This window comes from Sciurus vulgaris, assembly GCF_902686455.1.
Source record: "Sciurus vulgaris genome assembly, chromosome: 1".
Classification (NCBI taxonomy): domain Eukaryota; kingdom Metazoa; phylum Chordata; class Mammalia; order Rodentia; family Sciuridae; genus Sciurus; species Sciurus vulgaris.
This window is the reverse complement of record NC_136461.1, coordinates 43,127,403-43,144,181: the sequence shown is the minus strand read 5'-3', so window position 1 is coordinate 43,144,181 and position 16,779 is coordinate 43,127,403. Positions and strand designations below refer to the sequence as shown.

The 16,779-nt window shown below is 38.4% G+C and overlaps 1 protein-coding gene across 3 annotated transcripts in view; it reads right to left on the bottom strand.

Annotated features, from left to right (window-relative positions):
* TCEANC2 (transcription elongation factor A N-terminal and central domain containing 2) overlaps positions 1-16,612 on the bottom strand; it is a 37,063-nt gene extending 20,451 nt beyond the window's left edge. Inside the window, exons 1-3 of one of the 3 annotated variants that reach the window (XM_079118303.1) lie at positions 16,453-16,612; positions 15,735-15,881; positions 5,336-5,477 (exon numbers count right to left, since the gene is read on the bottom strand). In XM_079118303.1, the coding sequence (XP_078974429.1) occupies positions 5,336-5,477; positions 15,735-15,836 (244 nt within the window). In that variant the 5' untranslated portion in view covers positions 15,837-15,881; positions 16,453-16,612. The other 2 variants (XM_079118302.1, XM_079118301.1) reach the window with 2 other exon arrangements.
* Positions 16,613-16,779: the final 167 nt, after the last annotated feature.

The following is a 16,779-nucleotide window of genomic DNA, read 5'->3' as shown; positions in this document are numbered from 1 at the left end:
CACAATTACATCCCTATATGCTTATTTATTCAGAGAAAATATAAGTACCTTACACAATGGACCAGACATTATTCTCTAGCACTCAACATGAGCAATGGTACACACAAGGTGCTCAATATGTATTGAACAAATGAATGAATGAATGAATGAATGAGTGAGTGAATAATTCTAGATTCTAAATAAAACAGATCGAAAGAGGATCCAAGTTTCTTACTAGGTTTCATATTGCTCATCAGTCTTAACAATTTAGTGAACTTTCCCAGTTACCTTAACTTCTTTCATGCTGAATCCTTCTCAATAGCATCCAACATATTAAGATTCTCTCCTACCTTAAAACCCAGAACTTTCATCAGTCTCCATTCCCTTTCTCATATTGTTACATCACTCTTCTTGAGTTATTTTCAGTTTCGCTTCTGTACCTCCTCCTTGCTCAAGATTCTGCCCCTAACCTGGCCTTTGAACCTGTTCTAACCAAGATTACTACATGATTCTTTGGCAAAATCCACATGCAAGTTTTAGACTGCTATTTGGCCCCTTGACAACCATGGACACTACTGACCAATTTCCTGCTGGAAACACTTTTCTTTGCGTTCCATGACAGAATTCTCATCTGTTTCCCTTCTGTTTCTCTGGTCACACTTTCTCAGTCTCCTTCCTCAAGTCCCTTAAATATTAGTGTGCTTTAGGATTTTGGACTTGGCTCTTTGCTGTTTTTACATACTCCTCCTGGGCAAGCTTATCTATTTCGATCACCTCAATTCCTAGCCATATGCTGATAATGACTCCCAAGTATACAGTTACAATCTTTCCTTAGTTTCCGCCTTGTACATCCAACATCTTGTTGAGCATTTTCACTGGGATGTTCTATGGTTTGTCAAGCACAATAAGTCTAAAACTGAACTTATCATTCCCCCACTGCCAGACCTGCTGTTCTCTATTGCAATGAGTGGTACCACATTCCAACCATCTGCCCATATCTGCAATGCAGGCCTCAACTTTCACTGCTTCACCTTCATCCCCAACATCCAATCAATCTCTAGGTCCTCTGAAATTTATTATGTGTGTATCTCTTGATTCCAACTACATTTCTGCATCTCCATGACTACTATGCCATTTGGGTCACCTCATGTCTTATCCAGATAGTTCATTAGGTTCCTAATTGGGCTTCCCACCTCTAGGATTGCTTCTTTCCCACATGGCAACCATGTAGATTTTTCAAAACTCTTCAATTATGCTATTCTCTTTAGGATTAAAAGTAAACTCTCAGGCTTTATGGTGGACTACAGCTACACTTTCACTGCAGCACAACTAGATCCTGGATAAAAGCTACCTTATTCCCATCAACCAAAAAGTTAGTTGAGTCTAGAAGAGCAGGCTCAGGGAGAGGTGAGGCTGTCATAGGGCTGACATCTACAGCAATGCTGCTGAAATACCTCACCATGGGTCAGTGATAACGTACAACAGCTAATCCTAGTACTGCCATACTGAAGTAGGATACTTGAGAAGTGTGTTAAAATATTCTAGGCCAGAGGTGGCTCCTGACTATTGACAGAAACAGACAAGGCAGCTAATCCTCTTTAGAGGGAAGCTTTTCCCATTTAGCCCCATAGAATTCCTATAGATTGAAATAAATAATAAGCTTACAATAAAACCCAAAAAGGGGCTGGGGATATAGCTCAGTTGGTAGAGTGCTTGCTTTGCAAGCATAAGGCCCTGGGTTCAATCCCCAGCACTGCAAAAAAACAAAAAAACCAACAAGCATATGGGAAGGCAAGCACCATGAGAGCAGTAACAATAAACAATAAAAATAAATTCTCAAGGACTATTGATATTAGAATAGTCAGATGAAGAACTATGTGTTAAATGTTTCAAGGAATAAAAGGTGCAGTCAAAAGAATGTGCAAATAGCATTGACAAGAGTCAAATTTAGGGGAAAGAAAAAACTTGCAAAAATGGAAAACAGAGCTTTTGAAGTAAAGAATTCAAAAGAGTCAGCTGAAGAAACAATTCATTAGAGTCCACTGAAATAAAGAATTCATTAGAGTCAGCTGAAGAAAGAATTAGCATGTTGGAAGATATATATCTGAAGAAATTATCTACAAAGAGATACAAGGAGATAAAAAATATGACACATGAGTTAAAAAATATAAAGACTAAAAGGCTAACATACTTCTGGTCGTAGAATCCCAAAAGGAGGGAACAGAAAATAAAAGAGGTACTTTTGAAGAGATAACGGCTATACATTTTTAACAACTGAACAGAATCTGCAGGTCTAGGAAGTATAATATATCTAGGATAAACACAAAGGAGTTCCTGCCCTGCTAGCCAATCTACAAGATCTCCCACAGTGATTCTCACCTAGTATTCATACACTGTGTAGTTGCCTTTCAAACTGCATGGGCACCAACAGAATGGGAGGGAAGTGACAGTGTGTCACTTCCGAGATTAGGCTATAAAAGAAACTGGCTTCCCTCTCGGTTTTCTCTAGCTTTCTTGTTCTCTCTTGGATCACTTGCTCTGGGGAAAGTCAGTTGCATGTAATGAGCAGTCGACATGATGAGGAACTGAGGCCTTCTCCAAGCAACCTTATGAGGGAGCCACTTTAAAAAGAGATCCTCTGGACTGGGGTTGTAGCTCAGTGGTGGAGCACTTGCCTAGCACGTGTAAGGCACTGGGTTCAATCCTCAGTACCACATAAAAATAAATAAATAAAATAAAGGTATTGTGTCCATCTACAACTAAAAAAATAAATAAATAAAAATAAAATAAAATAAAATAAAATAAAATAAAAAAGCAGATTCTCAAGACCTGGTCAAACCTCAAAAGATTATAGTACCAGTCAACAGTCTGATTACAACTTCTTAAAAGACACCCTGAGCCACCACCACTCAGATAAGTTGCTCCCAGATTGCTGACCCTCAGAAAACCTGTGTGAAATAGTAATGTCTTAAGCAGCTAAATTATGGGTAATTTTTACACAGTGATTGCAATTGATCCATTGCTAAGACCAAACAGTTTTTAATGACTTAGGAAGAGTCTCTTCCATCTGGTCCAGACTCCCTGTCTAGCCTTACTTCTTGCCACACTCTCTCTAGTATATTACATTTCAAACACACCAAACTTCTTTGAGTGTCTGGACTGTACCATGTTTTAGGCCATCTCTACCCTCTGTACAGCTTACACAATGTACCCTCCCCCTGACAACACTTTCTCAACACTTTCTCCTTTACTCTAAACACGTATAGCACTTGACTAACTTCTCCCCATCATCAGAATGCTCATCAAACTTTATGACAAAGTCTCATTAAGATATCCATCTTTCCATTAGACTTCAGGCTCCAAAAAGAAGGGAATAATATCTATCTCCATTATTATGCTACCATAAGTCTTAGCACAAGAAATATATTTAATAAATAGTTGTTCCTTACAACCCACAGCATAGTGACAAGTGGGAAGGCTAAAGGGTGGAAAATATAAACATTTTCAGGCAATGATTCAAATGAAATCTTCAGCATTGCAACTAGCACAACTATAAAAGAAACATGAAACCTCTATATTCCAAATAACCTCAAGTTTAGGGAAGGTTTGGAAAAGGATTGAGGTTCAAAAGTTGAATGGTTTCCAGCTTCTCTTCAGTCAAACCCTTTTGAAGTTTCACTGTGACCCTCGGAACTGAAATATCTGGACATCAGACATACCTACTTTTTTTTTCTTTTTAATACTGAGGATTGAATTCAGGGGCACACTATCACTAAGCTACATCCATAACCTTTTTTTATTTTTTTTATCTTGAGTCAGAGTCTTGCTAAATTGCCCAGGCTGGCCTCAAACATGTGATCCTCCTGCCTCAACATCCCAAGTAGCTGGGATTACAGGGCATGTGCCACCGTGCCCAGCTCAGACACATCCACTCTTGAAAGCAAATGCACAATTGTACTCAAAGCCCAGACTAATGATTTTTTAAAAATTATCTGTTCTACATCAGTAGAACAATTCCAGGTTATCGCACTGATATTTGTTATATGATATGCTATCACATGTGGTGTTTGTGATATATGCCTAAATATAAACATGCACATACACATATGCACATATATGTCATAAAATATTAATCACTAGTACCCTCTACTGGTGGAAATATCTTGTCTTTTTATATAAATGGTTTTACTGCCCTCTAGTGACCACAACCTGTAAAGATAGAAAATCTAGCAGCAGATGGGAGAATCTTCTTGGCTAGAATGATAGGGTTTTATGTTCTTTAAGCATCTAATTTTCTCAGATTCTGGTTTGTATTACAGGGGTGCAACTCTAAAACTCCTGGGGGACCCTCTGGGGACTTAAAAACAGCTCTTCCCAGCTGTTAGTGCCAGTCTGAAGCTGCTCTCTCTTCTGCTTCTCAGAGACAAGAGGTCAAGGGGAGGCAGACAAGGCAATGGGTGCACTCATGAGGGCAAGAGCAGCAGCTGTGAATGACTACCCTGGACTCCCTGGGGAACTGGGAGCAGCTTGAGGAACACATGTTGGCCCTCCCTTGCATATTATCCACAGTTGTGTACTGTACTAAAATGGCAATTCAACATAGTCTCTCACTTACCTTTGAAATATCTCCAAAGCTACAATAAATGACACAGTGACAAATGTTGCTATAGTTTGTTGCTGTTGTTGTTGTTTTTAAATATAGCAGGCTTTGCAAATTATTTCTATTCAAGACAGAAAAGCCAAGTTTCTTTCAAGATTTAACTGAAATGTCATCTCCTCTACGAAGCTTTTTCTGAATTCCCCAGATTTAAGTGACTTTTTTGTCCTTTGTGCCAGCATATATTGTAGGGTCAGAACAGTACTCAGAATATTATATGTTCATTTATAACTTATAGCAGTTCACTGCTTCCTTTTGTCTAAATGCTTGTTCCATCTAGCAAACCTTAAGCTCCTTAGGGTCACAAACCATATCATATTCACTTTTGCATACCCAGCATCAGGTACACTCAAAATGATATCTATAGATCACTGTGTTACTGGTCTACAAGGTAAGTATAGACACTGAATGGAGGCATTTAGAATCTTTTATGGCAATTCTCTATGTGTTGAATCTAATAAAAAATCAGGGCTTTGTTTTGTATATTTTAATTTCATTTTCTGTTAAATGTATTACATATTATGAAAGTATTGGGTGCAACCAATGGAGAATTTATTAAACAATGGTCCTGGTCCATTGAAAAGCACTAGTAGGACAGATAACCTAACGTTTGAAGGAAAGAGGAAAGTAGGAAGAAAGGAGACCAAAAAAAAAAAAAAAAAAAAAAAAGACTTTTCATAAAATTCGGAAGGAACATACCTATCCTTGTTGATTTTAACACTTCCCTGGAGGGCATTTTCTTCTTTAATTCTTGTAAGGCCTCAACTAGATTCTCTTTGGTTTGATCAGGAAGCTCCAACATAGTTTTCCATCTTTTTATGTCTTCTATAACCACAACTCTCTGAGAAAAAGAAAAGTCATTTGGAAAATGGAACATTTTCATTAGAAAGACATCTGCCTTCACCTGAGCTAATGGGGCTCCTATTGACATATGAATTATTGATTATGACCTGAACCAAAGCACAGTGTGTCTGATGGCCCCAAATGATGGGTAATTGCTTAAAAGCAGGTCCTGCTTACTGCAAATCAGGAAGAGAGTTGCATCTATTAGGAAAAGTGCAAGTTTTAATCTTACATGTCAGACACTACTGGGCACTTAGCTGTGAGAGGTAATAAGGAAGAGAAGAAAAGAAAAATGATGCTGAGGTGAACCAACCTTATAGCTCACTTAAGAGTGTCTTAATTCACAAGCATGGGCAGACAGCAGAGGTCATAAAGGCATGTTTATTTCAACAATAAAAAGCATGCTTTAATAGTTCCTCATTTTGTACAGAAAACTCTTTTGAAAGAATTTTTTTTAAATTTCAAGGGTAAACTCACTACTTACAACAAAAAAGGTTAATATTTTGCCATTCCTTATAAAATGACAAAACATTATAAAACTTAAGTCACTTTACACTCTTCACCAAACTCATTTCCCTCCTTCCATTCCCAGAAGAAACTACTATCTTAAAGTTGACATGCATTTTCCATTAAGTGCAAAATATTAGCAATTAAGGAAAATGGATAAAGGTAATGGGAAAGTACTTTGTACTGTGTTCTAACTTTTCTTTAGTTTTGAAAGTATTTCAACTAACAACTTTTTTTTTAAAGTACAATGACAAAAAATGAAGTTGCTTTTATAAGTGCAAAATAAAAAAAATTGTCTTAGATGATTACTACCCTGGGAACATGGGCAGTTAGAAATTAGGAAGGCACATAGGCTTCTGGGATCCTAGCAGTGTTTCTTGATCTGAATGGTGATGTGTTCACATTGTGGAAATTTCTTAAGATATACACTTAGGATTTGTGTACTTTGCTATATGCATTTTCAATATGGCAATTTGATAAAAGGCAACTATTTAAAAGTCTCACCTCACTCCCTTGGTTGGGGTGTGCTTCTAGTCTAGAAACCATGGTGGGAAGAGGGTGTGTTTAATTCCTCTGTTTTTCCCAGCCTGGGTTTCTCCTTCCCCAATATGTTTATTTGTTTTGGTTTCCCATTCATCCAGGTTCAAAGCTGGGAAAAGGAGGGGAGCAAAGGAAAAGTTTTCCTTTGTTGTGACACTATGCTAATCAGGTTTTAGTGCTCTTTGAATTGGCAGGTATTTGAAGCTGACTCTCTCTCTCAGGGTGGCTTTTGTAGTTCCTTGGAGAGCTCCCACTGCTGAGATCTCACTTTTGGTACCCACAATGTGGGCAATGCTTCTTCAAGCCAGCCACAGTCTTCCCCTAAGCTTCCAGTTTCTGGCAACCCACTGCACACAGACTCTCTCTGTAGGGGTCCAAGGATTCTTGTAAACCCAGCCACTTTAATTTGACTCTAGGCCAGCCAGCGTTTTCTCCCATGATTGCCCACATCTTTGTCCTAAAAATTTCCAACATTAACAGCCTTCCCAATGCGGCCACTCATCCCTCTGGCACCGGTCACTGTCTTTGGATTTTCTCAAGCACAGGTCTAATTTATGTGTCTACCAACTCCTTGAAGTCAAGTTCTCCCAGCGAAACTACTACAGTACTCTCACTTCATCTGAAGGAATTCTCTCGTCCCTCTTAACTTCAACCTTCTTTAGAGCCTATGGTGGGTGATGGGTTCAGGATTCTAAAACTGGTCATGCATTTCTGTCTTCCCAAGTTCTGCATGGATGGTCTAGAATCTCATTTGAGAACATCATTTGCTACCTACTACTTTGTTCTCAGCCTTTATGGGCCTTGGTCAGAACTGAGACAAAGTTCCTTTCTATGATCTCTATAATATAAAACAGTATTAATAGTGTTGTTAAGTAGCATGAAAAATAAATAAAGGGATATTTTCAAGAAAAAAGGAATAAACATCAGGCTTTTTAAATAATTTTTTGTTTAGTTGTAAATAGACACAATACCTTCATTTTATTTATTAATTAATTTATTTATTTTTAAAATTTTTTAATTTTTAATTTTTTTTTGGCACAAGGGATTTACCACTGAGTCACATCCACAGTCCTTTTTATTTTGAGACGGGGTCTCTCTAAGTTGTTTAGGGCCTTGCTAACTTACTGAGGCTGGCTTTCAACTTGTGATCCTCCTGACTCAGTCTCTCCAAGTCACTTATTTATTTATGTGGTACTGAAGGTTGAACCCCAGTGGCTCACACATGCCAGGCAAGTACTCTACCACTAAGCTATAACCACAGCCCTAACATCAGGCTTTTTTAACTCAACAAATTTTCTTGATTTATTGATATATAAGTACAATCACAATTAATCCATTTTAGTATTAGATAGTATTCTACTCTTTTTTTATACAAATGTCTTTAGAATTCTGAAATCTATCCCCCTAGTGGATACTTAGAATTTCTTTCCCTGTATTTTTTGTTACAAACATTGCTTCAATGAACTCCTGCCTGTAACAGCTTTTTGTATGTCTTCCATCCCTTTACTTTGCATTTTTCAGGGTCGATATACTTTAAATCGATATACTTTAAATAGCCTAAGGCTACTTTATTTTGCTCCCTCACAAAGCAAAATTGTTGTTTAAAATTGTTTCATTAAAAAATGGTTTCAATGCTATCCAACCAACAATCTCTATCTTTTAATAGGCATGTTTAGTCCATCTGTATTTATTATGATTACTGATTAATAATGAGGCATACTTACTCTTCTTTCTATTTTATAGTCCATAAATTCAGTCCAAAATTCAGTCCAATTTAATTTTGTTTTTTTCTTTATGGTTTGGAAGTTAGACAACATATTTCTTTTATTTTAGTGTTTACTTTTGTAATTTTAAAGTTGCATACTCAACAAAATCTATACCAGCCTTCTCCTCACAAGTCTTTATTTCAAAAACTCTTATTAATACCTTATTTTCTTTCATGTTTTTATCTCTTTATTTCTTTGCAATGCAGATCTAGCTTCCAATTCACTAATTCTCTCTTTAGGTATGCCTTGTCTACTTTTAAACACAGAACAATATGTTTCTTATCCAACAAATATATTTTATAATTGAACAAGTTCTGTTCTTTCTTCCAAACCTGCCTGTGCCCTTTTCATACTATCCTGTTCTTATGATTTCTATTCATTTCCTTATTTCTATGAACATTCTAAACATATTTCATTTGAAGTCTCTTTCAGATTGTTCTCTTATCTCCACTTCTTGACATGGAGAATCTATAAAGCTTATAATTTTTTGACTTCAAGTTCATCTTTAAAAGGGGATTATTTTCACTGGGCATCCTGTGAGTCCTAGGATGTGAAGTGCCTTAACAAGGAAATCTCTCATTTGCCTCTGCCAAGGTCCTGGGATTTTCTTGGTACTAGACCAGTTTTTATGAGAATTTCATTCAGCTTTGCACACAGTGTGAACTTAATTATATACATTCATGCATGGCAGTAAGTGTGTGATTCTAATATATTGTAGTCAACTCTTTTTCCATCTAAGACCTGGAGAAAAGATCATAGTCTTCATGCTCTTTTCTTGGACAGGTGGATGGGATTTTTCTAGCTCATTTTTCTTTATATATATTAAATATTTTTATTAGTTGTTGATGAACCTTTATTTATTTATTTATATGTGGTGCTGAGAATCGAACCCAGCGCCCCATACGTGCTAGGCAAGTGCTCTACCACTAAGCCACAACCCCAACCCCTCTAGCTCATTTTTCACAAAAATGACAGCCTTGCTTTGGCTTCCAGTTTCATGTGAGGGGTCAGTTCCAGCTCCTATCATATTAGCCTGAGGCCTTATCTCCTGGCCCACACTGGTCTTAAAACCCCAGTGCCTAAGCATTACACATGATTTCAATATTGGCTGGAAATATTCAGCTTCATCTCCCACTTACAACTTTGGGTGTCAATTTCTTCTCTCTTCCTGGCAAATGAGAAATAATTTCCTTTTCTTGTGTTCAAGTTTAGCTCTGGATTGGAGTTTCCTTTTTTTTTTTTTTTTTTTTTGTACGGGGATTGAACCCAGGGGTGCTTACTCACTGAGCCACATCCCCAGCCCTCTTTTGTATTTTATTTAGAGACAGAGTCTCATTGTGTTGCTTAAGGCCTTGCAGGTTGCTAAGGCTGGCTTTGAATTCATGATCCTCCTGCTTCAGCCTCCCAAGCTGGTGGAATTAGAGGCAAGTATTACTGCACCCAGCTCCTGGAGATTTTTTTATATAGCATTTCTACATGGTTATAATTGGGTTAGGAGTTCCATATCAGATCATTTCATATGAAACTATAGAAGTCCAAACTCTTTAGTATGGTACAAAAGGTCTCCCATAACTTGGCTCCTGATATTGTTTTTGGTCTTATCATTTCCTTCAGATACATCAAATTATTGGCAGCTACCTAAATGAATCACAGTATTTCACATCCTTAGACTATGGATGCTCTTTCTTTGCCTGATAAACATCTATTTATTTCTTAAGACTCTCTTCAAGTATCATTTGTTCTATGAAGTCTTACTTACCTCTCTCCTACATTTGACCATATTCTCCTTTGGGACCCTTTGTAAACTGTAGAGATTCCTGTTACTACATCTATGCTTTCTGCATATAATCATCAATGAGATTGTCTTCACCACTAGACTATGAATAACTTCATGGCAGCAACAATATGTTATTTATCTCTCTATCCTTGGAGCACAGTATATATAATCGAACAAAACTATTGTACAGTTTTCAGATCTGAAATTTAAGGTTAGAAACGGGAGAAATAGCAGTCTGTTTTCAGAGCAAAAGAATTCTATATATGTTGAAGAAGTGTTTCCTTATATCTGTTTAAATATGAGCTTGAAAATTCTTGCCTGAATTATTTAGGATACAAAAGGACAAAGAGACTTGGACACAAACTATCAATGGGGAAGCTGCAATAAGCAGTAGAACAGTTATAAAAAGAAGATATGCTCTCCATCTGGTCTTTATAGTTGCAATATCAGGTGTGACAAAAGTAGTAGGGAAAATGATCCACTCATAAGCAAAAACTTGGGCACTATTCCACTGGTGGGGGCAGCAGACAACATATTGGTTAGTCAGTCCTACGAAGGAAGGAAAGGTTCATAGAGCATTCTGATGAAATGCTGAACCAAAAAAAAAAAAAGAAAGAAAGCATATTCTAGGATCTTTCAATTAAAACAAAATCTATTACAATCAAAAGAAATCATTTCTTCTTAAGGGAATAATAAGAGATTAACCAAATTAACCTTTACCATTTAAATGTACACAGTATGAGCTCTATTCAGTATCACTTTTATTGAATGTGATAAGGCTATGGCAAAATTACTTGCAGTATACTGATAACAGAAGTACAATGGTCCTAATATCTCAAGATTTTTATACTTCCTCAGCTTGGCATTCAGAAATCTGCTTTTTTTTTTTTTTTTTTTTTTAAGTTTACCCTATGGGGGCACACTATGGATCCAGATTGTGTAGTTCAAATCCCAGCTCTGCCACTTACAGATGCATGACCTTAGGCAAGATATGTAATCTCCTGTGCTACAGATTAAATGATAAAATGATAAAAGTATACATTTCAGAGAACTGTTACTAAGACTTTTAATATATCTAAAGCACTAGTACAATGTTTGGCCCATAGAAATGGGCTCAATAAATGTTAGTAACAATCATTATCATCATCTTCAGCTCTTTTACTATAAAAGTCTCTTATACACAAGAAAAGCAAACAATTAGTTCCTATTAATAGATAGGCACAATGCTCAGTCCTATGGACATGCATCTATTTAGTTAGTCCTCACAATGATTCTGCAGGTCAGGTACTATTAGGTATTAGCCCTTATGTGACTGATGAGAAAACCAAAACTTCATTATTCAGTAAATTTTTGGAAATAAAACATGATGCCAGTGTGTGAGAATAAGTCCCTCAGCAGAGAGTGGACCTTGCTTTCAGTTTGCCATTCTACACACATAAAAGTAAGCACCATGCATTTATAAAAAAAACAAAAAACAAAAAAACAGCAGCCAGCTGAGGTGGTATATGCATATAATCCCTACTACTCAGGAGGCTGAAGCAGGTGGATTGCAATAAGGCCAGTGTAGACAACTCAGTGAAATGCTAGGGGTTGGAGATGCAGCTCAGTGGTAGAATGCTTGTGTAGCATGTGCAAGACCTGGTTCAATCCCCAGTACTAAAGAAAGAAAGATAACAGTAACTGCCATTTATTGAATGAGTATATGCCAAACTTCCCTCTAGTCAAACCTTCCCATTCCTTTAAGGTGTCCTGCAACATAGCCTTCTCTGACCACTAAAACAGACACTGAGATCTCTTCACTTTTAACTCTTATTGTCTAAATGACAATTTTTAATGAATCACTTCATTTTGTACCATTATTAGTTTACTTCTGTTTTGATCCCCTTACAGGAAGTGCCATGAGGGCTTATTTTATATATATATAAAATATATATATATAATATATATATATTATATATATTATATAATATATATAATATATATATATATATTTTTTTTTTTTAGATGTTAATAGACCTTTATTTTATCCTTTTTTTTTTTAATTTATATGTGGTGCTGAGAATTCAACGCAGTGCCTCAGACACGCTAGGCAAGTGTTCTACCACTGAGCCACAACCCCGGCCCCAGGGCTTATATTTTTTATATTAAACTTCTCTTACGTTCCCTATAGTACCTAGCATAGTGCTGGGTATGACATTACTTTACAATAACAGTAAGATTTGTAGAATGGTTTACTATCAAAATCCTTACATGGGAATGCCAAAATAAGGATAATCATTGTTTATTCAATAAATTGACTTAAAATTTAGCAAGCATTACATTAGAGCTACAAGCAGAATTAGAATATAACAAAATATTGTGGCCCACCTCAGGAGTTGATAGTGGATCAGAGAAAACTACAGGTAATTAAATAATTATAATACAATAAGGTAAGGGCAATAACATTTATTTGAATGAAATATAAGAGAGTACTGAAGCAGGAAAGATTAACTCTCCCAAAGGACCGAGAAAACATCTCAACATCCCCTTGTTTAACAAATATTTAATGACCACTTAATATGTGTTGGCACTATGCTAGGTCAGAGGACACAGAGATAAATAAAATATTCAAGGGTACCTATACTGATGGAACTTATAATCTAGGATTCACAGGGAAAGTGGTTCTTGAGTAGTTTGAAAATGAGTAGGAATTTACTTTGTAAAAAGAAAAAGAAAGGAGCTGGGCGCTGGTGGTACATGCCTGTAATCCCAGCAGCTCAAGAGGCTAAGGCAGGAGGATCGCAGGTTCAAAGCCAGCCTCAGCAAAAGTGAAGTGCTAAGCAGCTCAGTGAGACCCTATCTCTAAATAAAATACAAAATAGGGCTAGGGATATGGCTCAGAGATCAAGTGCTCCTGAGTTCAATCCCAGGAACAAAAAAAAAAAAAAAAAAAAAGGAAAAGAAAGAAAGGAGGAGAAAGGCTTTCCAAGAAAGAGATCAGCATCAGGTTAAAAGAAAGTCTTAGAGGCATAAAAAAGACAAGTTTATATGAAGGACAATAAGACATGGGGTGTGGCTGGAATGCCTTCATGTAAATGTGGAGCCACAAGGGATGAGATTTTAAGGCATTTGGGACAGAACAGCAAAGGTCTCATATGCCATACCCAAGTTCTTAGAATTTTAGTTCATTTGATCATTTAGAAAAATATATTGTGACCTACTACATGCCAAGTCCTATGTTAGGTACATTACACTTCCTCAGTCTGACATTCAGAAATCGCTCTTTCTCTCTCTTTTTTGAAGTTTAATCTATAGGAGACACATTATGGATCCAGCTGTCTAGGAGAAGCTCAGGGTGTAGCATGGGACATACATCTGATTAGACTGGCTCTCTATTTAGGGGAGAGAAGAGTAGGCAGGAAAGGCCTCATAGTAGAGGAGACTCTTAAACTCAGTCAAGAGGGATGAACAGGATTTCAGTAAGTAATAATAACAATAACAGCAAACACTTGCACAGTACTTAGCATGTGCCAGGCTCTATTCCAAACACTATATATACTGACGTGCTTGAATCTCAGAGTACCTTATAAAATAAGTATTATTAATCCCCATTTTATAGACAAGGACACAAAGACATTAAATAATTTACCCAAGATCACCAAGGCAGAACTGGGATTTTTAACTCAAAAAATTAGGCTCAAGAGTTTGTTTTTTTGTTTTCTTAGTATTGCAGATTGAACCCAAGGTTGCTTTACCACTAAACTACCTCCCTAGTTCCCTCTTTTTATTTTTAAACTTTTACTTTGGGATGGGGGTCTCACTCAGTTGCTTATTGCCTTACCAAGTTGTTGAAGCTTCTGATCCTCCAGTCTCAGATTCTTGAGTTATTGATATTACAGGTTTGTGTCACCATGCCTGGAAAGAGTCTGTGTTCTTAATTACTACACTCTAGCCTCCAAGATTATGGAGGAACGCATTTTAGGCAAACAGGATAGTATATTTGCAAGGGTATAAAAGAGCACATCATCTCTAGTGAAATATGAGAGGTTGACAATGAATGGAGTGTAAATAATGAGTAGGAGCTAGGCATGGTGGCATATGATTAGAATACCAGGACTCAGGAGGTTGAGACAGGAGGATTGCAAATTTGAGGCTAGTCTGTTCAACTTAGACCCTGTCTCGAAATAACGAATAAAAAGGACTGGGGCAAGGGCTGGGGCTGTAGCTGGGTGGTAGAGAATCACTGGGTACGGGAAAAAAAAAAAAAAAAAGTGTGTGTAGGTGAGCATATATGCAGCTCAATTACCACTACCACCCATTTTCCTCTAGAGAGTTTGACATCATGATCCTTCCTTTAGTTGTTAGGAATATTCTGATAAAACAGAGACAGCTGAAAACTTGAATATGTTCCATGAAGCCATAGAACTACAAGAGTAGGAGAGACTTTAAACATCATCTAGAGTTCAGCAGGTCTCAACCACCAGCTGCTTGGAATTATGTTAAGGTATTTGTGGTCATGACAGTGGGAGGTTCTATTTGCATCTAATGCTAAACATCCTATAATTCATAACTCACAGGGTAGCTTCACAAGTAGTGAAAATTATCATGCCTCAAACGACAATTGTGCCCTTTGAATAAACACGGACCTAGTTCAACCTCCTCATTTTATAGATAAAGGATCTGCGGTCTCAGAGAAGGGAATGACTAGCTGAAGATCACCCAGATGCATAGTAAGGCCTCAGACTCAATGCTTCTATCTATATCACCTTCATTGTTTTCTAATATGGGTCTGTTACACCTGTGGGACAGACAGAAAAGGAGTCCAACTAAACATCTAAGCCACGTACTCAAAATACTGCTTTATCGTTATAGTCCTTCTTGCTGTCTCTAACCCCAAATTCCCCTCTCCCATTCAGAGAGATCCAGAGTGCAAGTTCAGGTTTGGCAGTTGTCTGCATGGAAAATCCTGAGATAGGTAAGAGCCACCCTAGCCAAATACATAAAATGTGACAGAATTCTGGGAACCAGAATCTAGTGGAAGAAGCAGAACCTACAAAGGAAATGGAAAAGAAAAAGTCAAATGCAGGAGCAGATGTTCCAGATGACAAAAGGGACTAACAGCAAGCTGTTCTGTTTTTAGTGAAATAATAATCACTTTAGTATTTATTAAGTATCTATGTTCATTGACTTTTGTATATACTCCTTGAATCTTCCTTGATAATAGAAATAAAACTGAGTTCCAGATAACAGAGCCTATTAAAAACTCTCAGGCCTAGCTACAGCTGTGGAGGTCATGTGATATAGCTGTGGCCAGTATGAAAGTACTATAAGCATTATCAATCACTCCTTAGTAAGTTTGTACAGAGTACATAGAATTATATTTAGTAGTTTAACATTTCTGACGAAACAGTTTTACAAAAGAAAGAACAAAATAAGCAAACATACAAAACACAAGGTGGTTTATCCTACCTTCTAGAAGACATACCTTAAAGCCAGAGTAATTAGAAGAATGTAGTAGAGGTATGGGAATTGATAAACATAAGTGCAGGAAGCATATTGGGGAAAGAGCAACTTGTGGAGGGGCATAGAAAAAAATAATTCATAGAACTCCCAAAATAGACCCGGTTTGGAAATGTCTGCTACCACAATATTTGCATATTTTCTCTAGTCCCAGATCCCCTCTCACCTTCAGAGATTCAATCGTGGCCTGCTTGTAAATCTTTCCTCCAGGATCTTTCTTTTGTGGGCTATTCTGGATTCTAGGCGTTCGAATGACGAATTTATCCATCGTTAGGGGACTCCAACTACCTTCTCGTGCTCTCAGCGTTTTCTGCTTAAGAAAGAGGGCAGATTCTAAAACTTCATTAAGGCTGCTATTATGTATGCCTGCGTTCCCCATGGAGAAACGATGGGGTTTTCTGGAACACTACTGAATTATGGGGATTCTTGGACAGTATTAACAGGAAGTAAGAGTTCGTCTTGGGGGCGAAGGAGGGGCTCCCCCTAAGACCTGAAACCATACAGTAAGTCCACTTCCTGGGTTAGGAGGTTCCTAGCTGCCAGAAACGCACGCTGTAGAGGGGATTCCGACATCGGGGCAGGCGGCTTGAAACTCTCTTCCTACGTGGCAGGGTTAGGGTCAGGATTGTTAAACTACTATCCCATCGCGGCCCCGATCCCAAGTGTTGCCTTAGTGACCAGCAACTACCTCCACCAGGCCTCTGTGCGATCTTCACAATAAGCAGCCATCTCCAGGAAGGATTGATCAGTGGTCGGAGGAGTCTAACCATGACTGTCAGGCTCCGGACCCCCGAGAGAGGAGAAGCACCACCCTCTCTACCGCAACCCCGCACTCAGGAGCGCGGGAAGAGACCCCCCCAACAACAGCCTGACGTGGCACCCACCACGAAAAGCAGCCCGGGCAGCAGCTGCGCCCCTCCAAGGAGCGCCCCGTGAAGCCCCCGGCTGGCCGCGGGCGTCGGTACAGTGAGCTCCCTTGCTCGCTCAGGAACCCAGTCCCCCCGAGGTGGTTCCGCCCGCAAGGCGAACCACACTCCCCAGAATGCACCGCGCGGGGCGGGCGGGGCTCCCAGGGCGGTGGCTGTCCCTGGGTGCCGAGCCCCATCCGGCACGCCGCCGGGCGCCGCGGAGAACTACACGCCCCAGCCTGCCTCGCGAGGGGCGGAGTCGGCGCCGCTCCGCGCGGAAACTCGCGATGCTTGAGCCCACCT